At 40.9% G+C, this 26,907-nt stretch overlaps 1 protein-coding gene across 5 annotated transcripts in view; it reads right to left on the bottom strand.

Moving 5' to 3' along the window:
- LOC126263701 (intraflagellar transport protein 74 homolog) overlaps positions 1 to 26,907 on the bottom strand; it is a 204,397-nt gene that overhangs the window by 55,781 nt on the left and 121,709 nt on the right. For 4 of the 5 annotated variants that reach the window (XM_049960839.1, XM_049960841.1, XM_049960838.1 and 1 more), the window contains exon 8: positions 14,870 to 15,094. The exons of the other annotated variant lie outside the window; for it this stretch is intronic. In XM_049960839.1, the coding sequence (XP_049816796.1) occupies positions 14,870 to 15,094 (225 nt within the window). The remainder of the gene's footprint in view (positions 1 to 14,869; positions 15,095 to 26,907) is intronic. 5 annotated transcript variants of the gene reach the window in all.

Genomic DNA, 26,907 nt, shown 5'->3' with positions numbered 1-26,907 from the left:
AATTATTTTCTCACTTGCGATATACCTTCCTGATTAATGTGTCATCATCCTCAGCATCATCTGCCATTCCACATGCACTGTATGATAAAAGCATTCTCTAGAGTCTTTCGTGCAATATAGTTGTGGTGACACCAATACTGACCGATCGACTAAGTACAATGGTAAGTGTTGTGTGCAGTGATATCTTTTGCTCAGTTCACTTTCGCTTGATGTCTTGTAAAGTCATATGTGACTAGCGGTCCATACAAAATGCATAAATATTCAATAAACTGTTATTTTTTACTGCACATCATTTCCTCATTTGTAGTTTGTATAACAGTAAAACTGAAACCCTACATTGGTGGTATACCGACTAGAACACAAATTTAATAATGGAATCAGCATCATCATTGTTGCCGACAACGTAGACACCATGCACACCACTTTCTGCAGCTCTCAAAGAAGAAAATACATCATTCTCGACTCCAACCACTTCAACCCTGACCACAAATGTGCCTTCGAGTTTCCGCACTATCCAGATCAACAAAATGCTTCACCTCCAGCAAACATTGCTAATGTGACTCTCCTGCATTCTAGTCAACAAACTGTGAATTGCAGTTTTTTCAAATGGAAGCAATTTTCCACCAACACCAGATGCATAGGGACATCAAAAAGTGTGTGCTAGTATTGGCACAATTAGACAATGATCACATCAAAAACATTGAGGGTGTGTGACATGAACAATCATATGCTTCTGTGAAAGACAATTCGATTGAACATTATTCTCTGCAGCAATATGAACATTTGAAAAACTAGCCTTCACCTCACATTTACATGCTATTAAAATCATTGTGAAGTGCTGAGGGAATTGTGTTTGTTTGCATGTAATGAACTCTTGACTTAAACTGCCCCTCCCTCCCTCCAGGTGGCTCTAATCAATTTTTTGAGTATGTGTTCGGCAAACATGGGGCCCCTAACCCTTGCAGCACTACTTTCCTTTCCATGCTGAGAGTCCATCCTTCCACTGTACTTTTTCCCCCCTCTGCCTTAGCGCCCATCATGCTTGGGTTTGGTTTATGATTGACAATCATTGTTCATTTCTTTTTTTCCAGCACTTTGTACAGCTTTTCATCCTTCACTACATGTTCCCCATTATTGGGTCTGACTTACCATTCCTCTTCAAAATTTTATAAAAGTGCAGATCATGCACAGAAGTTCACCTAATATGACATAGATTTGACCTTTTGTGCCTATCTTTGCACCCTTCCTTTCTAGTAAAAGTAACACAGCCAAAACTCAACATGGTAGCCATCCCACTGTGGTGGAGAGGAGGAGGAGGAGGAGGAGGGGGGGGGGGGGAGTAGTGTCATCAAATACCTGCACGATGGAAGCCCCCTGACCATGCAGGGCTTGCATTATTGGTGCCTGTGCTGAGAGCTTCCTGCATATGCAAAGAGAATGTGCCTGTCTTGACTGGAGCAAGGGGACTCTGGGAGGGGGTGGGATGGAGGAGAGCTCCCATTTGGAGTGACTTGCAAATGAAGCAGCTCAAACTTTCTTCCACTGGCAACTGCGCAGCGCCAGGTCTCCTCTGAAAGAAAGGGTTATTTTTTGTGCGTCGGCAGTCTCTGAAAGAAAGGGTTACTACCATGTGGAGAGATATAACGCCCGTATTGTTCCTTTTATTGGCTATGCCATGGGAGGAATGCAGAGCTAAGAGACAAAGGGAGGAATACTCCCCACAACACTTAGTTCACTCTAGAATCAATGGAGATTTCTTTTTGGACACAAAGCAATTATTCACTGTTGAACACCTTGAGGACAGGTTGGGAAGTAGCAGCAATTTCAAAAATGAAAATGGGGTTCAGTCAATTAAAACTGCATCCCATGCTTAGTTGTGAGCATTCCTCACCTGAGACAAGCTGGCTGACATTCCTGTAACCATCGCTCTCCATAACATTCTCAATATGGTACAAGGTTTCTTCTTCCGTCATATCTCCTTTTACAGACTGATGATGATTTATGTGCCAGATTGGAGTGACAGGGCATACATTTTATCTGTCATGTCCATAAGAGATCATTGGACAATAGTGCTGATACTACGGCCTTCATCTTGGTCTCTGACAGCAACTCGTTGCCTTAAGAGGTAAAGGTGATGGTGTATCGATGTGATGTGAAACCATATATTTCCCTCCCATGTGGTACTTCTAATATATGATATTTGGGCACTGGTCTTCACATTGTAATGTGTAAAGTAACAGAATGGGCTGATTCTTAATGAAAACTTCAATTCCCAGTAAACTGAACTGTTCAATCATGCTTTGTTATGTAGCAAATATTAATGAGCACATTGCTACATTAATAATCAGTTAAATTGATCAAATTATGCTACTTTGAGCGCAGTTATGAGATATAATGAAACTGTTATGTAATATAGTTTTTATTTAAAGATTTACTCAATGAATGTGAACAAACAGCACACACATTATAAAATCCTTGCAATAAAACCTATTGGTTATTATTGTTCAGTTTAATGAAAAGACCCAGGAAACATATTAGTAATAAAATCAATTCTGTAGTTAAAGAGATACTTTGTTTTTTTACTTTATGTATTATTGTAAAACTACGTTTTCTGTGTTTTGGCAACGATAACAATTTTCTTTCAACTTCTTAGTTATCCTGGACTATTTGTAACGTTTTATTAATCTAAATTCTGTAACTCATCCTATAAAATTGTACAATTCTTAATTGAAATAATCAAAATTACTATATTAAGAAGTGTAAACAGCTATGCTCTGACTGTTAGAATCTGTACAAACTTCAGTTCCAACAGATGGGGTCAGTCAATTCAATTCAATTCAATTCAACAGGTTTTGAAACAGTCCTGCACCAGATTTTGTAGCATGCGTGTGCATGATCTTGTGATGCAATAAAAGTCTTATACAACAGATTTGGGTGTTTTAGCTACATCATTTACACTGAAGAGCCAAAGAAAGTAGTACACCTGTCTAATATTGCACAGGGCCCCCGTGAGCACACACAAGTGTTGCAACACAGTGTGGCATGGACTCAACTAATGTCTGAAGTTGTGCTGGAGTGAATTGACACCACGAATCCTGCAGGGCTGTCCATAAATCCGTAAGAGTATGAGGGGTTGAAGATCTCTTCTGAACAGCATGTTGCAAGGCATCCCAGATATGCTCAATAATGTTCATGTCTGTGGAGTTTGGTGGCCATCGAAAGTGTTCAAAATCAGAAGTGTGATCCTGTAACCACTCAGTAGCAATTCTGGACGTGTGGGGTGTCGCATTGCCCCACTGGAATTGCCCAAGTCCGTCAGAATGCACAATGGACATGATTGGATGCAGGTGACCAGACAGGATGCTTACATACGTGTCACCTGTCCAAGTCATATCTAGATGTGTAAGGGGTCCCATATCACTCTGACTGCATCCATTCCACACCATTACAGAGCCTCCACAAGCTTGAACTGTCCTCTGCTGACATGCAATGTCCATGGATTCATGAGGTTGTCTCCATACCCATCCATCCACTCGATAAAATTTGAGACGAGACTTGTCGGACTAGGCAACGTTTTCAGTCATCAACAGTTCTGTGTTGGTGTTGATGGGCCTAGATGAGGCATAATGCTTTGTGTAGTGCAGTCACCAAGGATACACAAATGGGTCTTCAGCTCCAAGAGCCCATATCAATGGTGTTTCATTGAATGGTTCGTGCGCTGACACTTGCTGATGGCCCAGCATTGAAACCTGCAGCAATTTTGCACGTCTGTCACGTTGAAGAATTCTCTTGTTGTGCTGGTCCCATTCTTGCAGGATCTCTTTCTGGCCGCAGCGACATTGGAGGCTTGTTGTTTTACTAGATTCCTGATGTTCATGCGTCCACCTCCTCCTTCATGGAACAACAATGCAATATATGGCAATCTGCATGAACTACATTCAGTCGTGAAATCAATGCTTCATCGCCAATTGTAAATTCATTAGATACAAATATGACCAAGCCTCGATGTTTTATGACCATTCTAGGTTTGTTCTTTATGTTAACTGTTAAAGGCCGTCCTTCCACTATACGCTTCAAAATCGATGCGTACGGCCTCCACCTCGACCACTCAAATTCCTCGAACACAATTACATTATGAATGCGAGGATCGTATCCACCAAATCCAAATTCCGGAGGGGTCGCGCTGCACGCCCGAGGCGTTGGATACGCCGACGGACGAATCTAACTAAACCGTATTTTGGACGTATGTGTAAATGGCGCACCGAATATACGCAAACAGGAGGTGTTAGGTTTGAATATGGAAAGATGGGAACTTCCGAAAAACATGATGAATCTGCAATTAATTTTTCCAAGCTTCAACACTATGATATAACCGATGAATTTAAGTTTTTTTCTAACAAATATGCAAGTGTAATAATTAATAAAGTAGTCACTTATGTGTATAGAATTAATGTAAGAATTGAACGACTAACGTTGGATGATAGAGCTAATAGAAAAATTTTTGAAGACCAAGGTGCATTAGAAAAAGTAAGACTAGCATGTAGCAATAAACTGGGCGCATTTAAACTGAATCCGGAACACTCTGCGGGAGTACCTTGACGTAAATATAGTAGGAGAAATCGATTCAAGTTTGTTACATATTCAAAGCCTGAAACTAGTGCTGATATATCAAAAGTAAAGTCTTGGACAGATCTGGAAACACAATGTAAAGCAAAAAACAAACTTTTTCAAGGTATTAATCCATTTTATATAGGTGTTCAAATAGCCGGTGACGAACCTGCGAAGGATGATGTTATACAGAGTGAAGTGAAATATGTAACTTTTGTTGTAAGGAATAGAGTGTACATGAGATTTTGTAAAAGAAAAGGTACCGTTACTTTCTAAATAAAGGTTATTGTTTACAGCTAATGTCTGCGTTGGAATTTTTTTATGGCAACTGGGACCATATACGAAATTACCCGGACGACCTGCGCCTGGCCTTCCTTGTTCCTACCAATCAGCAACGCATCGATGAATTAGCAATTACATTTTATGGAAACAAGATTAATTACTCTGCTGCTGTGACTGTCTTATGGGAAAATGGTCATATGGGAAAATCCCCACTTCATCACTACCTCGGAGATGCTGTGTCCCATCACTCGTGCACTGACTATAACACCAAGTTCAAACTCGCTTAAATCTTGATAATCTGCCATTCCAGCAACTGTAACCGATCTAAGAACTGCGCCAGACACTTGTTGTCTTATATGAATATTGCGGAATGCAGTGCCGTATTCTGCCTGTTTACACATCTCTATATTTGAATACACATGTTTATACCAGTTTCTTTGACACTTCAGTGTAGTATAAGAAGATTATATATGACAGAAGTTTCCTGAGTATAAGGTGAATCCAAAATCTAATTTACATGTGGGGAAATACTGTAGCAAAGCGATACATCTTCTCTAAAAACATCAACAATAAAAACAGAATATTGTGGGTTGGGTTTCTAAAACTCAAACTGTTACGTTATCCCCTCTGTGGGGATTGTGGACAACAGTTGCACACAAATGCTCCTTGTGACCCCCCCCCCCATAACCACTGTGTTAACTGTTGGAAACACCACTCCCCCTGTTCATTGGACTACAATGTCTTCCAAAGGGAAAACATAATCCAATAAATTGAAGACACTCGACTGACGTGTATCAAGAGGCCAAGAAGAAATGTGATTGACTGCATCCTGTACATAAGACAATGACATTTGCTATGGCTACAGTGATGTCATCTGCTCTAGTGATGGTACTCTCACACTTTGTGCCTTATATGTCGGGCCCTTGGGGTCGCTTGACTACACCCGCTCGCCTGTTGGTTAGGGGCCCTCCTCCTACTTTTTCCTCCACAGCCGTTTTGGGAGCGTGAACCTCCCCACCACCTGGGGACGTCAATCTCCAACCCCAGTTGAAGGCCGGCCGAAGTAGCCGTGCGGTTAAAGGCGCTGCAGTCTGGAACCGCAAGACCGCTACGGTCGCAGGTTCGAATCCTGCCTCGGGCATGGATGTTTGTGATGTCCTTAGGTTAGTTAGGTTTAACTAGTTCTAAGTTCTAGGGGACTAATGACCTCAGCAGTTGAGTCCCATAGTGCTCAGAGCCATTTTTGAATCCAGTTGAAGAAGCAATGCCCTCCTCTGGCATCTCACCATGAAGAGATCCTTCAAGGGTTCCTTCCCAGGATTCTGTTGATCTGTAACTGGATACCAGCCAGTGGCTGAAGGAGTCACAGGTTGCTAGTCATACGGCTTCATGTTCCTTCTCTGTCTCTGGAACTAGGACTGACAAGCCCTCACAGACAATGAAATTGTCCAAGGAGAAGAGGGCAAAAAGATGATCTCCAAGACAGAGGAGGTTATGATGGTCCCCATGCCACCAGGCCCCTACATGTTCTGACTCTGTATCCTAGGCAGAGTTCATGGTGGTCCCTTTGGCACCAGATCCTCCCATGCAACCTAATTCAGAACTGATGTGTGTTGATGCTGTTTTTTCACAACCAGTGTTTGCAGGTGACCCTGGGGCATGACCGACCTCCTTGGCTCCTTCATGCTCCCGCAGGATACTGATATTGTTATCCTCCAGTGGAACTGTAACAGGTTTTTTTTCAGCATATGGCTGAGCTACGACATCTCTTATGTGTTTCCCTTGCTTTCTGCATTACCATCCAGGAAACTTGGTTCCCAGCAATGCAAAACCCTCCCCTGTGCAGCTTTTCTCTTCTTGTGGCTTCATAACCCTACATGAGTCTTCACCTTCTTAACAATTTCCTTCCATTCTGCCCTCTTGTTTACTTTCCTTCTCCAGCCTCTGATTCCTAGTGCCCTGATGTTTTATTCCACATTGTCCATCCTTGGGCTTCGTTTTAATCTTCTTCCTGTTGGTTTCCATTACAAGATATTCTTTCTAGTTTTTCTGTCCTCCATCCACGGGACACATACTAGCCAGGCTATTCTTTTACTTTTACTTAACCTTACAGTCCTCCTCAGCTAGTGTGGCTATTTTAAGAATCGATCTGACTATGACAGAGAGTTGGGTGGAGTTTGCATTTACATTCTGGATTCTGTCCACAGTGAACACATGCCACTTGGTATGACTTTGGAGGCTGTGGGTGTTCATGTAAGGATGTCTCTGGATTTTTCCAATAGTAATGTGTATCTCCCTGCTGATCGTTAAGTGTCTCAGAATGCATTGTCTGCACAGACTTCCCCACTCGCCTTCTTCCCCCCTTCTGCATTTTGGGTGACTTCAGTGCCCACAACCCTTTGTGGAATGGACCTAAGATCACTGGCCATGGTAAAGTTATTGAAACTTTGCTCGCCGAAAAATGGAAACTTGTGTTGAAACTTTGCTTGTGGTGCTCGGTCTTTGTCTCTTCAATACCAGTGCCCCCACACACATCAGTGTGGTATATGGATCTTATTCAGTCATTGATATTTACATTTACAACCCTTGTCTTCTCCCTTCCATCCACTGGAGTGTTCGTGATGACCTGCGTGACAGTGATCATTTTCCAATCACCCTGTCCACTGCTCAGCATCATTTGCCTGGGTGTCCACCCAGATGGGTTGCCTTTGATTCTGCCATTGCCCTTACTACCCTGCCAAGTGTAGGCATTGATGTGGCTGTCCAGAGCACAACCATAGCTATAGCACTTGTCACAAGTCAGACACCACAATGGTGTATTGGGTCCAGCATCTGCAATGCTGAAGGACATGCAAAGCTACAGGCCAGTCTCTCCTAATCAAGACGCGACGGTATCAGAGCTTTGTAGAGCTGCAAAAGTCTAGAGCAGTCTGCACCACAACTGGTGTTACTGAGACAGCAAAGAGTAGTAAGGTGGGATCAACACATTCGCTTAAGTTAGCAATGATAGGGAAGCCTTGTCAACTGGGCATTGAAGACCAATCCCAAAAAACGATAAGATTCCCCCACACTGAACATTTGGTCATCAAGATAAAGTCCTGGATGAAGATAAACAGCACAACATTGACAGAGGTGCATGACACTTGTCTTGGTCGCTGAAAACAGAAGCTATGTTTGAGAGCCCAGGACTGCATCTTTTGTGTTGCACCCTGCAGTCAGTGTTCAGCAAAACCTACACTGGAGGAGCAATACTAAGTGCAAAAATTGTCAGTATACAGGGAGTGACTCCATTCTCTCGAATAAGGGGGTTCTGTGTGAAGCACCAGCTTGACTGGGAAATATGATGTGACAAGAAGTTCTGGATGAAAATGTGGAGTGGGCCTCACAGACTCCACTCATGTAGAGTAATGAGGATGTGATGACACCACACAGCCTTTTGCAAGTCAAAGTAGACAGTGGTAAGGTGTTGATATGCCAGGCAAAAGTTGACCAGACAGTAGACTACAGGCAAACCAAATTGTAGAATGGCCTCAGCAAAAACCGCTCTGGGATAGAGCCAAAAGACCTCAAGGATCAAGATACCAACACAGTTGCTGACTAATCATCGATTCGAGCAACTTGTGGAGAACTTTAGTGAGACCAACTGGGCAATAGCTGTCCATCTCAAGGGGGGCTTCACTGCAAGTTTAAACGCAGCCAGAACCTCTCAGACAAACAGAAGCTAAACGATGTCAAAGTTAGCGTAACAAGGGGTCTACTTGAAGCGTTCAGTGAATTCGAAAGTAAAATTCTATGTACCGACTTGACAGAAAATCCTAGGAAGTTCTGGTCCTACGTTAAATCAGAAAGTGGCTCGAAACAGCATATCCAGACACTCTGGGATGATGATGGCATTGAAACAGAGGACGACACGCGTAAAGCTGAAATACTAAACACCTTTTTCCAAAGCTGTTTCACGGAGGAAGACTGCATTGCAGTTCCTTCTCTAAATCCTCGCAGAAAAGAAAAAATGGCTGACATCGAAATAAGTGTCCAAGGAATAGAAAAGCAACTGGAATCACTCAACAGAGGAAAGTCCACTTGACCTGACGGGATACCAATTTGATTCTACACAGAGTACGCGACAGAACTCCCCTTCTAACAGCTGTGCATCGCAAGTCTCTAGAGGAACAGAAGGTTCCAAATGATTGGAAAAGAGCACAGGTAGTCCCAGTCTTCAAGAAGGGTCGTTGAGCAGATGCGCAAAACTATAGACCTATATCTCTGATGTCGATCTGTTGTAGAATTTTAGAACATGTTTTTTGCTCGCGTATCATGTCGTTTCTGAAAACCCAGAATCTACTCTGTAGGAATCAACATGGATTCCGGATACAGCGATCGTGTGAGACCCAACTCGCTTTATTTGTTCGTGTGACCCAGAAAATATTAGATACAGGCTCCCAGGTAGATACTATTTTCCTTGACTTCCACAAGGTGTTCAATACAGTTCAGCACTGTCGCCTGATAAACAAAGTAAGAGCCTACGGAATATCAGACCAGCTGTGTGACTGGATTGAAGAGTTTTTTGCAAACAGAACTCAGCATGTTGTTCTCAAAGGAGAGACGTCTACAGATGTTAAAGTAACCTCTGGCCTGCCACAGGGGAGTGTTATGGGACCATTGCTTTTCACAATATGTAAATGACCTAGTAGATAGTGTCGGAAGTTCCATGCGGCTTTTCGCGGATGATGCTGTAGTATCCAGAGAATTTGCAGCATTAGGAAATTGTAGTGAAATGCAGGAAGATCTTCAGCAGATAGGCACTTGGTGCATGGAGTGGTAACTGACCCTTAACATAGACAAATGTAATGTATTGCGAATACATAGAAAGAAGTATCCTTTATTGTATGATTATATGATAGCGGAACATACACTGGAAGCAGTTACTTCTGTAAAATATCTGGGAGTATGCATGCGGAATGATTTGAAGTGGAATGATCATATAAAATTAATTATTGGTAAGGCGGGTTTGCGAAGTCTGTTGCCAATATAATAGCTTTTGCAACCAACAGTTGCTTCATCAGGAAAGAGGGAAGGAGAGGGAAAGACGAAAGGATGTGGGTTTTAAGGGAGAGGGTATGGAGTCATTCCAATCCCGGGAGCGGAAAGACTTACCTTAGGGGGAAAAAAGGACAGGTATACACTCGCACACACACACACTCACATATCCATCTGCACATACACAGTCACAAGCAGACATTTGTAAAGGCAAAGAGTTTGGGCAGAGATGTCAGTCGAGGCGGAAGTACAGAGGCAAAGATGTTGTTGAAAGGCAGGTGAGGTATGAGCGGCGGCAACTTGAAATTAGCAGAGGCTGAGGCCTGGTGGATAATGAGAAGAGAGGATATACTGAAGGGCAAGTTCCCATCTCCGGAGTTCTGACAGGCTGGTGTTAGTGGGAAGTATCCAGATAACCCGGACGGTGTAACACTGTGCCAAGATGTGCTGGCCGTGCACCAAGGCATGTTTAGACACAGGGTGATCCTCATTACCAACAAACACTGTCTGCCTGTGTCCATTCATGCGAATGGACAGTTTGTTGCTGGTCATTCCCACATAGAAAGCTTCACAGTGTAGGCAGGTCAGTTGGTAAATCACGTGGGTGGTTTCACACATGGCTCTGCCTTTGATCGTGTACACCTTCTGGATTACAGGACTGGAGTAGGTGGTGGTGGGAGGGTGCATGGGACAGGTTTTACACCGGGTGCGGTTACAAGGGTAGGAGCCAGAGGGTAGGGAAGGTGGTTTGGGGATTTCATAGGGATGAACTAAGAGGTTACGAAGGTTAGGTGGACGGTGGAAAGACACTCTTGGTGGAGTGCGGAGGATTTCATGAAGGATGGATCTCATTTCAGGGCAGGATTTGAGGAAGTCGTATCCCTGCTGGAGAGCCACATTCAGAGTCTGATCCAGTCCCGGAAAGTATCCTGTCACAAGTGGGGCACTTTTGTGGTTCTTCTGTGGGAGGTTCTGGGTTTGAGGGGATGAGGAAGTGGCTCTGATTATTTGCTTCTGTACCAGGTTGGGGGGGGGGGGGGGGGTAGTTGTGGGATGCGAAAGCTGTTTTCAGGTTGTTGGTGTAATGGTTCATGGCTTCCGGACTGGAGCAGATTCGTTTGCCACGAAGACCTAGGCTGTAGAGAAGGGACCGTTTGATGTGGAATGGGTGGCAGCTGTCATAATGGAGGTACTGTTGCTTGTTGGTGGGTTTGATGTGGATGGATGTGTGAAGCTGGCCATTGGACAGATGGAGGTCAACGTCAAGGAAAGTGGCATGGGATTTGGAGTAGGACCAGGTGAATCTGATGGAACCAAAGGAGTTGAGGTTGGAGAGGAAATTCTGGAGTTCTTCTTCACTGTGAGTCCAGATCATGAAGATGTCATCAATAAATCTGTACCAAACTTTGGGTTGGCAGGCCTGGGTAACCAAGAAGGCTTCCTCTAAGCAACCCATGAATAGGTTGGCGTACGAGGGGGCCATCCTGGTACCCATGGCTGTTCCCTTTAATTGTCGGTATGTTTGGCCTTCAAAAGTGAAGAAGTTGTGCGTCAGGATGAAGCTGGCTAATTTAATGAGGAAAGAGGTTTTAGGTAGGGTGGCAGGTGATCGGCGTGAAAGGAAGTGCTCCATCGCAGCGGGGCCCTGGACACCAGATGCGTAATGGTAACAGAAATACTATTGATAGTGCTGCTAAAGCGGAGTTACTAAACACGGCCTTTTGAAATTCCTTCACCAAGGAAAACCAAGTAAATATTCCAGAATTCGACTGATGAACAGCTGGCACCATGAGTAACTTAGAAGCAGATATCCTTAAAGTAGTGATGCAACTTAAATCACTTATTAAAAGCAAATCTTCCAGTCCAGATTATACACCAAATTACGAGGGCAGTTCAATAAGTAATGCAACACATTTTTTTCTGAAACAGGGGTTGTTTTCTTCAGCATTGAAATACACCAGGTTATTCCCCAATCTTTTAGCTACACAACACTATTTTTCAACGTAATCTCCATTCAATGCTACGGCCTTACGCCACCTTGAAATGAGGGCCTGTATGCCTGCACGGTACCATTCCACTGGTCGATGTCGGAGCCAACGTCGTACTGCATCAATAACTTCTTCATCATCCGCGTAGTGCGTCCCACAGATTGCGTCCTTCATTGGGCCAAACATATGGAAATCCGACGGTGCGAGATCAGGGCTGTAGGGTGCATGAGGAAGAACAGTCCACTGAAGTTTTGTGAGCTCCTCTCGGGTGCGAAGACTTGTGTGAGGTCTTAGGTTGTCATGAAGAAGGAGAAGTTCGCTCTGATTTTTGTGCCTACGAACACGCTGAAGTCGTTTCTTCAATTTCTGAAGAGTAGCACAATACACTCCAGAGTTGATCGTTTGACCATGGGGAAGGACATCGAACAGAATAACCCCTTCAGCGTCCCAGAAGACTGTAACCATGACTTTACCGGCTGAGGGTATGGCTTTAAACTTTTTCTTGGTAGGGGAGTGGGTGTGGCGCCACTCCATTGATTGCCGTTTTGTTTCAGGTTCGAAGTGATGAACCCATGTTTCATCGCCTGTAACAATCTTTGACAAGAAATTGTCACCCTCAGCCACATGACGAGCAAGCAATTCCGCACAGATGGTTCTCCTTTGCTCTTTATGGTGTTCGGTTAGACAACGAGGGACCCAGCGGGAACAAACCTTTGAATATCCCAACTGGTGAACAATTGTGACAGCACTACCAACAGAGATGTCAAGTTGAGCAATGAGTTGTTTGATGGTGATCCGTCGATCATCTCGAACGAGTGTGTTCGCACGCTCCGCCATTGCAGCTGTGCACGGCCGGCCCGCACGTGGGTGATCAGACAGTCTTGCTTGACCTTGCGGCGATGATGACACACACTTTGCCCAACGACACCATGCTTTTGTCCACTGCCAGATCACCGTAGACATTCTGCAAGCGCCTATGAATATCTGAGATGCCCTGGTTTTCCGCCAAAAGAAACTCGATCACTGCCCGTTGTTTGCAACGCACATCCGTTACAGACGCCATTTTAACAGCTCCGTACAGGGCTGCCACCTGTCGGAAGTCAATGAAACTATACGAGATGAAGCGGGAATGATTGAAAATATTCCACAAGAAATTTCCAGTTTTTTCAACCAAAATTGGCCGAGAAAAAAAATGTGTTGCATTACTTATTGAACTGCCCTCGTATGTTCTTTTCAGAGTATGCTGATGCAATAGCTCCATACTTAACAATCATACTTGACCATTTGCTCAATGAAAGATCTGTACCCAAAGAGTAGTAAGTAGCACAGGTCACACAAATATTCAAGAAAGACAATAGGAGTAATCCACTAAATTACAAGCACATACCATTCATGTCTTTATGCAGCAGGATTTTGAACATATAATGTGTTCGAACATTATTAATTACATTAAAGAGAATGGTCTATTGAAATACAGTCAACACGGATTTAAAAAACGCCGTTCTTGTGAAACAGAACTAGTTCCTTATTCATACGAAGTGTAGAGTGCTATTGACAAAGGATTTCAAATTGATTCCATATTTCTAGACTCTCAGAAAGCTTTTGACACTGTAACTCACAAGCGGCTTGTAATCAAATTACGTGCATATGGAACACTCTCTCAGTTATGTGACTGGATTTGTGATTTCCTGTCAGAGAGGTCACAGTTTGTAGTAATTTAGGGAAAGTAATCGAGTAAAACAGAAGTGATTTCTGGTGTTACCCAAGGTAGTGTTATAGGCCATCTGTTGTCCTTATCTACATAAATGATTGAGGAGACAATCTGAGCAGCCTTGTTAGGTTGTTTGGAGATGATGCTATCATTTATCACCAAGTCAAGTCATCAGAAGATCAAAACCAATGCAAAATGATTTAGATAAGATATATGAATGATGCAAAAATTGGAAATTGATCATAAGTAATGAAAAGTGTGAGTGGCACATGGAATCCATCGAACTTTGGTTACACGATAAATTGATCAAATCTAAAGGTGTAAATTCAACTAAACACCTAGGAATTACACCATTGAACAACTTAAATTCGAAAGAACACGTAGAAAATGTTGTGGGGAAGGCAAACCAAAAACTGCATTTTACTGGCAGAACACTTAGAAGATGCAACACATCTGCCAAAGAGACTGCCTACACTATGCTTGTCCATCTTCTTTTGGAGTACTGGTACATAGGATTAACTGAGTTCATCAAAAAAGTTCAAAGGGTAGTATGTTTTGTAATATCACGAAATAGGGGAGAGAGTGTCATGGACATGATACAGGATTTGGTGTGGATATCATTATCAAAGGTGTTTCTCTCACGACATTTCAATCACCAACTTTCTCCACTGAATGCAATTTTTTTTTTTTTTTTTTTTTTTTTTTTTTTTTTTTTTGACACCGGCCTACATAGGGAGAAACAATCATCATCATAAAATAAGGGAAATCAGAGCTCGCATTGAAAGATACAGGTGTTCATTTTTTCCACACACTTTTCAAGAATGGAATAACAGAGAATTATTGTGAAGGTGGTTTGATGAACTCTCTGCCAGGAACTGAAGTATGATTTGCAGAGTAGCCGTCCACATGTAGATAGTATGTTTCCCACCTCATTGTCATTAACTCCCTCTTCCCTTTCTATAGCACTGCCATCAAGTTTGCTTCCATTGTATAGTTCTTCCATATATTTATTCCACCTTTTAGACTTCCCATTTTTTGATTAGTACTAGTATGAAAGTGCATAACAAAGTCATTCTTGCAATAATTTAAAAAATGCAATTGCAAAAGGTGCACTCAATGAATACATGTAATAAGGCTTAATAGGATCCTCTCTCTCTCTCTCTCTCTCTCTCTCTCTCTCTCTCGGAAAAACACACTATCAAGACAGAAATCCAGAATTTGTAAAATTTGAATATACACACACCTTCAGATCATCAAACTTAATTTGCAGTTCCTCAACATTCATCTTAAGAGGAGCTTGCTTTTCTAAAAGAACTTCCTTTTCTTTTATCAGAAGTTCCTGTTTGCTGAGAGCATCCTCTCTAAGTTTGTCTAAATTAGACAGAGAAGCCATTTCATTTGTCATTGTTGTCATTTTTTCTCGCAGAGTTTCCATTTCAGTTTTAATCTTTCCTTCTAATGCTTCAACCTACAACATAAATTAATACACATTACTAACTTATTGAAATTGTTAATTATAGAACAATAGAAAAGCATAATTAGACCATACTGGAAAGTTGTACATCAGATCAGCAAATGGTTACTGCTTGTATAAGAAGCAGAGTCATGACACTTATCTCCTACAAAAACAAATTACATCTATTTTTCTATCAATTATTTGTGTGTTCATTTCAGTATTGTTTTATGTTATCACTTCTCATGAGAGATTTCAGTTTTAAAACAACTTTCTGAGATAAATGGAGGTTTATTAATGAAAACAGGCACTAAAAAATGCTATACAATTCCCATAGCAAGATATTTTGGTTAAAAAAGTCTTTCATAAGAGTCTGTTGTTATGAGGTTAAACATTTCCCAAAATATGGGTTTACCAACTTTATCAGTATGTTGAGAAAATGTTGTAGTCTGTTGGTAAGATATCTGGCAAGTGTAGTGAATGTGGAACAGTCCTGTAGTGCAATATGTACAACACAAAATACTGAAATTTCAAGAAGTACTGTAACAATTTCACAAAGTCCTGTAACTTTGATTCTAGAGAGCAATCTAGGTCAGTAAACAAGTAATTTTTCTTATATAGAATACATTCAGAAATATTTAGTTTTCAATAATGAATATCAGCTTTTTAATTATGAATATTAGCATATCATACAGGAGTTACTGAATGAAGTCAATCTACTAGCAGTTATTAAAAGCAGGTGGACACCACGGCTGGAGCTGTTACTCAGATGAGGAGGAAGAATCAGCAAAATTTTTACTGAGGAAGACCAGGAGGAAGATTGCCACTATGAGGCTCAAACTTTGGTGGCACGACAGAGAGAGAAGAATGACATCATTGGCTGGCAGCATGCACAGGACAGACAATTATCATCCTAACAGATGATTGGATACTGTCACTCACACTTATAAACTTAACAGCTTAGCATTTGCACTGCATATTTTGGCAGGTGCCACATACTTAGACACCAGGGAGAATATCTCTCTCACTGCTACTTTGAGTCAGTTATTCATTATGGCATAATCTTCTGGGGAAACTCAACAAATGTCATGAAACGCTTAATATTACAAATGAAAATAATTAGGAACATGTGTGTTGCCAAACAATGTGTATACTGTCAACCACTGTTAATAGATTTAAAACTACTATCTATTTCCTTCCTTTACACACCGGGTGATCAAAAAGTCACTATAAATTTGAAACCTTAATTAACTACGGAATAATGTAGATAGAGAGGTAAAAATTGACACACATGCTTGGAATGACATGGGGTTTTATTAGAACCAACCCATATTGCTAGACGTGTGAAAGATCTCTTGCGCGTATCGTTTGATGATGATAGTGTGCTCAGCCGCCACTTTCGTCATGCTTGGCCTCCCAGGTCCCCAGATCTCAGTCCGTGCGATTATTGGCTTTGGGGTTACCTGAAGTCGCAAGTGTATCGTGATCGACCGACATCTCTAGCGATGCTGAAAGACAACATACGATGCCAATGCCTCACCATAACTCTGGACGTGCTTTACAGTGCTGTTCACAACATTATTCCTCGACTACAGCTATTTTTGAGGAATGATGGTCGACATATTGAGCATTTCCTGTAAAGAACATCATCTTTGCTTTGTCTTACTTTGTTATGCTAATTATTGCTATTCTGATCAGATGAAGCGCCACCTGTCGGACATTTTTTGAACTTTCCAAGCATGTGTGTCAATTTGTACCTCTCTATCTACATTATTCCGTGATTTATTCAGTTTTCAAATTTATGACTTTTTGATCACACAGTATATGAAATGTTTTTATTCTTATATAAAAATCAGCATGTAGTAAACTCTTTCTGTTGATATCAAAAGTAGTTTTCACATTTACAATTAATAATTTGTACTTTGATTTAATTACTCTTGTTTCCTAATAATGTGTCACTCCAGCCAATTTTCAGAAACTGTAGGTTAAATTTATTGCTTTCACTACTTCTGTATGATGGACAACAGTAGTGTAGGAGACACATAACCTATGAGAAAGAAGAACCATTAGGATTGTAGAAAAGACTAGGTGTATATGTTAAGAAATAGACTAAACGTATATGTTACGAAACAAGATCAGCTGTTAGAAACTGCATTAATAATTAGTTTTGGAAAAATACTATAAACTAAAGTAATTACTCAAGCTAACTTCAACATGGCATCGTTAACAGGAATGATACTATTTTGAAAAAAGCTGCTACTTCCTCAGTTGTATTAAGGGGGGGGGGGACGTTGATGAAATTGACCAAAAATGTCAATTTTCAATTTATTTTTTATTTGTTAGTACAACTCATGGACAATAAGTTCCCAAAGTTCCAATGTTGAAATCACATCCGAAGTGCCTTAAAATTAATTAAAAGTGTGATGTGGCCTCCCTGGCACGCCCACGTTTTGAAGCAGCACTTCAATACCAGATTAGTGAACAACGATTCTGTGTGTTACTTTCAACCAAACATGTGCGAGATACATCTAGAAGGCCGTGATACATACTCTTTGCTTTTATAGATCATCTTTGACTCTGTTATGTATATTATAAACAATAACAAACTAGCTGCATCATTTATGATGAGGCAATTCTTTTTTTGCCTTGTGATACTGACAGAGATTTATATAAGTGTTCGATTCCTTCTTCATTCAGTTATGCCACGATCACAAAGAGTGTATAAAAAACTGGATAAACTGCATTTGAATAATTTAGTGAATGGGAGACATGAGAAACAATGGCAAACCAGCAATGAGGCTATGTCTGAAGTAAGAACATCTGCTGAAAATGTGAACTCGTCTCCTAGCAGCTCCAAGCGAAAAATTGGTGAGGTAAATGGTGCATACTACAGTGATGAAACTCGGTACACTGAATTTAGATTAACTGATGTTGAATTATTGACTGCAGCAGTGAAATTTTCTTGTATTTGTAAGATGTGTGGTAGTGATAACATTCAGATTATAGATGATGGTACGGGAGTAGGCTTGGCAGCCAATCTGCATACTGTGTGCAAAAAATGCGATGCTGATAGTTCATTCAAAACTTCTAAATGTAAAAACTGGTACTATGAAGCTAATATGAGGTTTACTTATGGATTGAGGTGCATTGTAGTTGGGAGAGAAAGGGGGAAATTTATTGTGTGGAATAATGAATACGCCAGCACCATGTCTGAGATTTACACAAATAAACTGTGTACTGGAAAACATAATTTCTGACATATGTGAGGACAGTATGGTAACAGCTATAGTAGAAGCTATTGCAGACAATGACCCGTTAGATGAGAACGATTCTGGTCATGTTAGGACAGATCTTGTTGTGTCATGTAATGGTACATTCATGAAAAGAGGGCATATGTCTTTATGTGGTGTGCCAAGTGTCGTAAGTATTGAAAAAGGGAAGGTACTAGATGTTCAAGTTATGAGCAAATTCTGCCATAACTATGCACTTAGTGGAGAATGTGAAGAAGCTGTAAAAGGACATAACTGCAGCAAAACATTTTCTGGTTCTAGTGGTGGAATGGAAGGAGCTGGTATGCAAATTATTTTTAAGAGATCTGTCAAGGAATGTGGAGTCAGATATGTGAAATATCTGGGGGATGGTGACTCCAACGTATTCAAGTCTGTGGATGAGAGAAAACTTTATGGAGAACTTTCAATTGAGAAACTTGAATGCATAGGTCACATCCAGAAGAGAATGGGTTCAAGATTGAGGAAACTTGCCAGTGACATGAAAGGCAAAAAGTTGGAAGATGGAAAGGGCATTGGTGGACACAACAGACTCACAAAGAAGATGATAGACTCTCTTCAAGAGTATTATGGCAAGGCTATCAGACAGAAACTATCCAATGTAAATGTCATGAAAAGTGCAGTATGGGCTACATATTCCACATGTTGTCAACAGATGAACACCCTATTCATAATCTGTGCCACATTAGCTGGTGTAAATATCTACAAGCTCAGAGGAATAACAACCCCTACATTCACAAGGAGAGGCTTCCAAATCATATCTTGGATCTTGTCAAGTCCACTTACAGGTTTCTGGCTGCTCCTGCACTTTTCAAAAAGTGTGTTCATGGCAAAACCCAAAACCCAAATGTGTCTCTAAATTCACTCATATGGAAACGATGCCCTAAAAACACATTTGCATCTGTTACCGTTGTCAGAATTGCAACTTAAGTTGCAGTTATTATATTTAATGGTGGGAATATCGGGAGGATGAGGGTATTAGAAAGAATGGGCTTCAAGATAGGAAATTTTACTCAAGATATCCTGAGAAAAATAGATTTACAGCGTGTCTCTGCAGCTGAAAAGTCAGTTGAAGACCTGGTAAAGGAAAGAAGACAGACAAGAAGAAACCAGAAGAGAAACCTTGAAGGGAAAGATGACCCAGAGTACAAATGCGGTGCCTTATGAAGAAATGACAAGGAAAAAAGTTAGGTTGAGCTTTAAATTGTGTTTCCTGAAAAGTTTGTTTTTTAAAGTTTCTGTACCTTTTCCTCAGATTCTCTGAATGCTAGAGTTATGAAATTTTGTACTCATATTTCTGTAAACCTAATAAACGTTGTCTCAATAGCAAATTTTGAAATTCTGATTGAAAGCTGAGATATGGGGCAAAGTGCTTGGAATTTTGCATGAATGTAAAATTGTACTTGTGGAATTATAATTAAAAAATTATGAAAATTCTCCTATTTGAGCTATTCCAAAAACCTCATGCGAGAAGCTTACAATATATAAAGAGATGAAACAGAGAAATTTTTGTAGAACTCTCTTGAATACTTACTGAGAAAATGGAACATACATTATTTTTTGAAAATAAAAGTTCAAATTTCATTCAAAAAAAAGTTGAATATATATAATCAAAGGATTTTATATGTAAATGTGTTACTTTCATGTAAATCGTGGTACAAAATTTCATTGCCATATCTCCAAAACTGTGGATTTGGTGCATTTTGGAAATAGTGTGTGTTTTTCATCAACATCCCCCCTTAAAGAGCTGTTGCTTATCTCATTTTGCTAACTTCATGCTGACATGACAACACCGATATTGAACTTAAAAAAAAAGTTATTAGTGTGCCACAAGAACAGAGGCTTATTTATGAAATCATTGATATTAATCATGCAGCCAACAGGATTCTTCAGTCATTGAACCTAAATAATCATTTAAAATGCAGGAGTGGCTAGGTGGCTTTTTTTCTTTAATTCACCAAATTCTCAGTTTCTTATTTTGTTCCAGATGGAATCTTGTTAAAGATCTTTATAAAATACTAGAGAACTGCACTAAACCACAGACAAGGGGAAATGTCAACATGGATATTATTTCCGTCCGTAGTTTTGACCTCAGCCACAAATCAGCAAAGGCAGCCAGAAACAAAAACAGAGCAACACGGAACATATTTAAATGTATAGTAAAAGTTCAAATGTTTGTGATTCTACTTTTGACTGAAAGTGAAAAACATGGATGAGCTGTGCAGTCCTGAAACATCAACTGTACACCGACCAGCGCAGTGCCATGAAACTGTGTCAAGAAGGTGCTGACTTGCACACCAATGGAAAGAGCAGGCAGTGCCACACCTCCATGAAGACGGAAATCAGTGCCCCCTGTCCACACTGATTCAACCATCTGCCCATTGCTGATCAGCTCAGTTCAGTCACACACTTCAAAAGCATCAGTACTAAGCAATATTATTAGAAGGATAGTTGCTACTCACCACATAGTGGAGATGCTGAGTCGTAGGTAGGCCCAACAAAAAGACTATCATGATTATAGCTTTCAGCCATTAAGACCTTCATCAACAATACACACACACACACACACACACACACACACACACACACACAAAACCCTCATACACGACTGCAGTCTCAGGCAGTTGAGACTAAGACTGCAGTCGTGTGTGTGAGTTTTGTGTGTGTGTGTGTGTGTGTGAGTGTGAGTGTGAGTGTGTGTGTGTGTGTGTGTGTGTGTTGACAAAGACCTTAATGGCTGAAAGTTATAATTGTGAGAGTATTTTTGTTGTGCTTAACTGCGACTCAGTATCTCTGCTATATGGTGAGTAGCAACTTCCCTTCTCATAATATTGTTACATTCCATCCTGGATTTTCCACTGTTTAATTAGTATTAAGTAATAGAAAGGTGTTACTTAGCCTGTGTTCTGTGAGTATTAATAGAGAGTAAAGTAGTTGTGTATAGGAGGCACGGGAATCAAGTTAAGTTATGTTTACTCAGCGATCGCCACTTCTCTCCTTCCTTGTTTTGGCCAGTGTGGACTCCCACAGCAGCCAGCACAACATGGGCAATAGCAGCTATTGATATTAGTGATCTCCCACCAACATTTCCAGCTCTTACATGATTACTTACTTTGCATATCAAACTATTTGGACCAAAGACAATTCATAATCTCACTCACTTGCATATCAGATGTCCAAAATATTATATGTTATTTTGTGAAGTCCTTTAATTAAAGAGTCCGAAATGGGGGGGGGGGGGAAATTGTAGTGACTGGATCAGAAACTATGCTGTGATGCAGCTGGATTCTGCGATAGCATCTAAGACTATTGCTTTGAGATTAGGGACAAGAAAAAGTACTGATGCAGATGGGAAGAAAAATCAAGCAGTAAATGATTGGTCTGCTTCTCAAGCTAGTGGAAATGGAATAAAAGTACAGAACACAATTTTGAAAGGTAAGCATAAAGACTCCGAGGAACGTTTAAGAGATCTTTGATCCTTCACAACCACAACACCTTCTCTCCCATCCACTTCAAGTGATCCTCCTCAACCCAGCATGCCACCTTCCTAGATCTTGATCTCCTCCTTTCTGATGGCTCCCTCTGCACCTCTGTCCACATTAAACACACCAACCACCAACAGTACCTGGATATCGACAGCTTTCATCACTTTCACACCAAAAACTTCTTCCCATACAGCCAGGCCACCTGGGGACGGTGTGTCTGCAATGACAAAAACTTCCTTGTTCAGTATGCTGAGGGTCTCACCAAGGTCTTCTCAGACAGGCACTACCCCCAGATCTAACCCGCAAATAGATCTCCCGTGCCATTTCCCCTCGCATCCCCTATCCTCTCACCAACGCCAAGAACCAGCTGCAAAGGAGTGTCCCCTTCATAATCACCCTGTACCACCCCAGTGTGGAACAACTGAACCACATCTTTCACCACGGCTTTAATTACCTATCATCATGCCCTGAAATGAGTGACACCCTACTCGAGATACTTCCCACCCTTCCCAAAGTGGGTTCCATCGTCCAGACTCTCCTAGTCCATCCTCACTCCATTCCCAATCCCAAGCCCTTTCCACAAGAATCAATCCATGTGTAGGACCCTGGTTCAAAACTGGCCAAATCTGCCCTCCCTGCACTTCCTATTCCAGTCTTGTCACAGGTTTTTACTGACCTATCAGGGGCAGGACCACCGGTGAAAGCAGCCATATCATTTACCAGCTCTGCTGCAATCACTGCACAGCGTTTTATATTGGTATGACTACCAACCAGCTGTCTACCACGATGAACAGTAGCAGAAGCTCAACTGGAACCGGCGCGTGGGCAACAGGTGAGAAAAAGTTCAATGTTTTAGACCACGGAAAGCTCAACGTTTGAACAGAGCCAGGGCCACCTGTGTTGCAGGGAGGCTGCAGAGGTGTGGGCTTTCGAGAAGCACAGTGTGGGAAATGATGTCGAACGTAGGACGGAATGTGCGAATGTTCACTGTTCGTAGTCACTCCACTTAAAACGGTGTGCGGATAAGGTGAATGTCGTGGCACAAAACACTGAGGCGTAGCAGTGGGATGGAGGTGGAGGTCAGGCACAGATAAAAAGTTATTTTTCGCATTGCAGTCGAGGTATCGAAGTAGGATGGCATGCGCTGATGCTAAACAGAGGCAGGCACGGGCGTGGTCGGATGCTGAGGAGGTTGACCTGTGAACTAAGCAGTTCCGGCCACGTGGCAGGTATCCGCGTGGTACGGCACGGATTGCGGCGTAGCAAATCATTGTCCTGGCAGTGGTAAGTTGTCCAGCGAAGCATTTGCAGAAATCGGCTTTGGTCCCACACTGCATGGAGATCCGTAAGAGGTAACTGCACAGTCAATGAGGGAGGGCACATGTGGAGGTAACAAAGGTGTTTGATAGTCAGAGTCATGCACACTCCTAACCTCACTTATTGTTGCAGGCTCAAAAATGTCCGGCGAAATCGGCGTAATCATTGAGTGAGAGACATCGTGTTGCAGTCCTGGCAGGTGTACATCGCCCGCAACACGATGCATGTCAATCAGAAAATCCGGCGTTAGGAGTTGGGCCGAAATCATTGTTCGAATGTTGTGTTGATGAAATACACACAAAAGTAACCGACGCCAAGGCCGTGGACACAGTAAAACGGCGAAAACGGAAGATGTTACAACTCGGGGTCACCAGTGAGAAGGAAGTTGGGGTCGGTTACACCAAACAACACTCCCATTTTTGAGTAGTTCGTTTATTCACCTCTTTATACAAGCAAGGCTTACACAGAACTAACATGGTGGAACTGCACATAGATAATGTTTTGCTTAGTTCAAAGACGATACTCAGATCGATACCATACTTTATGTTCCTTTCGCGTTTTCAAGAATAATACGCAAAGAGAAGTGAAATCTTTAATAGTAAGCTTGCAAAACACACTAATACACGCATTAAACTAGTTTCCTGAACTAAACATAGTTTTATTACACTCTAAACTTATCTGTACAGCAGCACAAAACTCACGCGTCTCGCCTGGTGCAGGGCTACCAACCTTATTCAACTTATACACATGTATTAAGAAAATATGCAGTTTAAGTGATAGAGTGCATTAAAGGTCTCTCAAAAACACATCATTTTAGAATGACTTGCTGTGCTAAAGTGTTGGGAAATGTGATCAGTGGCTTATCATGTTACATACACTGCTCTGTTGAAATTATGTGCGTGTCCTTGCTCAGAGTTTCACTGTTTTCACGCTAGATTGATTACGTCAGGTCTGGGTGCACCAAGTTCAACCTAAGTTTATGTTCCATATTTTTGCTTAATAAATTTGTACACTGAATTTATATTGCGCTGATTTCAGACTCAAAGTATGCAAAAATTATTCACAAGAAAAGAAAACTTACAAAGGTAACAGGATTTTTTGCACACTTATTTCCATTAATCATTTGTGAAACTATTGCTAGATGCCACTTACGTTACAGTGTTCTAGTGCACTCTACTGAAACATTTACAAACTACAGGAGATGAAACCAGGTGCAGTTCCTAGTTAACGGATCTGAGGCAGAGCCACCCCAAAATACATATTACAATGTATTTCTGAATAATGGATTACAGAATTTAAATTATTAAGGTAGGAGGTTGGTAGGAAATCCTTAGGCTGAAAAAATGAGAATTCAAGAGACCCATAAGAGTCCACAGAAGCCACACTCCCTGTCCTCTGCTACATAGAGCATGGCATTTCAAGGTGCAACCTTAAGATTAGCTACTGCACGTGTGAGAAATATCACTTGGTGCTGACAGTTCTAAAAGCATTAACTGTCACTATCTAATTCTATGTGGTAAATATTTGAAATGGGTATTGATAATTCACTAGAAAAACTGTAAAACTATTGACGAATATATTTTGATATATTTTTGGGATGGCTCAAAAAAATGGTTCAAATGGCTCTGAGCACTATGGGACTCAACTGCTGAGGTCATTAGTCCCCTAGAACTTAGAACTAGTTAAACCTAACTAACCTAAGGACATCACAAACATCCATGCCCGAGGCAGGATTCGAACCTGCGACCGTAGCGGTCTTGCGGTTCCAGACTGCAGCGGAATGGCTCCTCCTCAGAGTTTTTAACTACTTATGTGACATGATCTCTCAGGCTTTCTTGGTGTGATTGATAGATGGTGATCTTTTGGGTATGAAGCTGAATTGTTCATTTTTCTACACCAATGTCAATGAGAGATCCAATTGTCTTCTTCTGGTGACATGAGCTGTGTTATTATGCATATTTCCTACGTGTATTTCAATAAGACTATAAAGTACTGTCGGTGTTGTAATGCTGTTGATAACCCAGTTCAACTCCGTGTGAAACATCAACAATCTTCAGTCTGGTTGGAGGCCAGGCAGTCAGTATGCATAACAGCCGAGCTCATGGCACATTAAGAAGAAAACTGGGTAGGTAGCAGAAAAATATAATAAACAACCTGGCTTAGCACCATTAACTACAGTAATCAGTTATACCCCAAAGAAATACAAAACAGTGATACTTATGAGTATGATACATCAAAATGTCTAAATCAGCAAAAAAGGTGGCAAAAAGGCAAAAGTACTCTTATTTTACATGAGAACTAAAGGTATTGTAGACACACTCGATCAACTGACATGTACCTATACTTGTACACGAAAGACAAATCACTGGTCATGAGTGTTTTCTATAACATTAGAGATGTTTCTGCGTACAACACTTGTGTTTTGTGGACTTCCATAGATCTCATTTGAAACACAATAAAATTGACAGTGGGGAATATTCTTAGAACTCGAAAAATCACTCATTAAGCAACATACACCTTTCAACATTGGAATCACTGGGGATTGCGAGGAACATACAAAAGCTTGAAAATAGTTTCACAGTCTTGGGGTTTACAACAACAGGGAAAACTGTAAAATATGCACTGTAAATTCTGCCCTTCAAGTAGTGATAGTATGTTGAAGATATGTGGAAAATCTGACAGACTTATTTTTAAATCTCACGTTCACTGCTTGTGTCCAAACTGAAAGCAATTTATAGCAATATTGAGATTGAAATTTAAAATACATACTTGTCTTTATCACTATTTTACACTGCAATATAAATGCAATGTGAGGGAGAAAATTCTAATTCTTCTATTTCTTAAATAATTGAAATTTTAGATTTTTTTCCCAGTTTGAGCCCAATTTTAACAGAGCGAGTTATAGAGTGACCCAAAAAGTGGTTCAATATAATAAATTCGAACAGAGCAGCTGAGTTCAACTCATGGTTAAGTACTATTCACACCTATCAGCAGCTGCCTTCTTCGGAACTGGGATTATTATATGATTCAGGATTATTACATGCTTCCTGATGTGAGAGGGTATTTTACTTGTCTCATACATCTGGTATACCAGGTGCAATAGTTTTGTCATGGCTGGTTCTCTCACATCTTAATAATTGTGAGAGAATGTCATCTGCTTCAGGTGTCTTGTTCTGACTTAGTTCTCTTAGTGCTCTGGCAGAGTCATAGCTCCCATCTCATCTTCATCTGCTTCATCTTTCCTTTCAATACTGTTTTCTTTAAAGTTTTTCTCCCTTTATACAGCCATTTGTTATATTCCTTCCCCTCTTCAATCCTTCCCTTCTTTGCTTAGTACCTCCTCACCATCTCAATTCTAATTCTATATGTAACTTAAAAAAATGAAGTGACTGTATTCATAGATGGAAACTTTAGACTGAAGATTACATTTAAATGTGATAACAGGTGAAAACTGTTCCTCAGATTACAGAATTATTCTCAAAGATGAAATCTTATCCAGTTAATCTTGCTGACAGAAGATTGAGTCTGGTGAATTCCTCAGAAGTAAAAGAATAAGTGAATGTAGTGTATGTAACTGCCAACAGTACAAAATGAGAGAATTTTCATCATCTAGCTAAACGATTAATTCTGTCAAAAGCAAAATTCATTTGATGAAACTCTAAAATTACAAGGAGACTTAAGCACTGGCCAGTACTTACTTTTGGAGACAAAAATTCCAGTAGTGCTGATAAGACACATT

This window comes from Schistocerca nitens, chromosome 6, assembly GCF_023898315.1.
Source record: "Schistocerca nitens isolate TAMUIC-IGC-003100 chromosome 6, iqSchNite1.1, whole genome shotgun sequence".
Classification (NCBI taxonomy): domain Eukaryota; kingdom Metazoa; phylum Arthropoda; class Insecta; order Orthoptera; family Acrididae; genus Schistocerca; species Schistocerca nitens.
The sequence above is the reverse complement of the archived record's forward strand: the minus strand, read 5'-3'. Positions and strand labels throughout refer to the sequence as shown.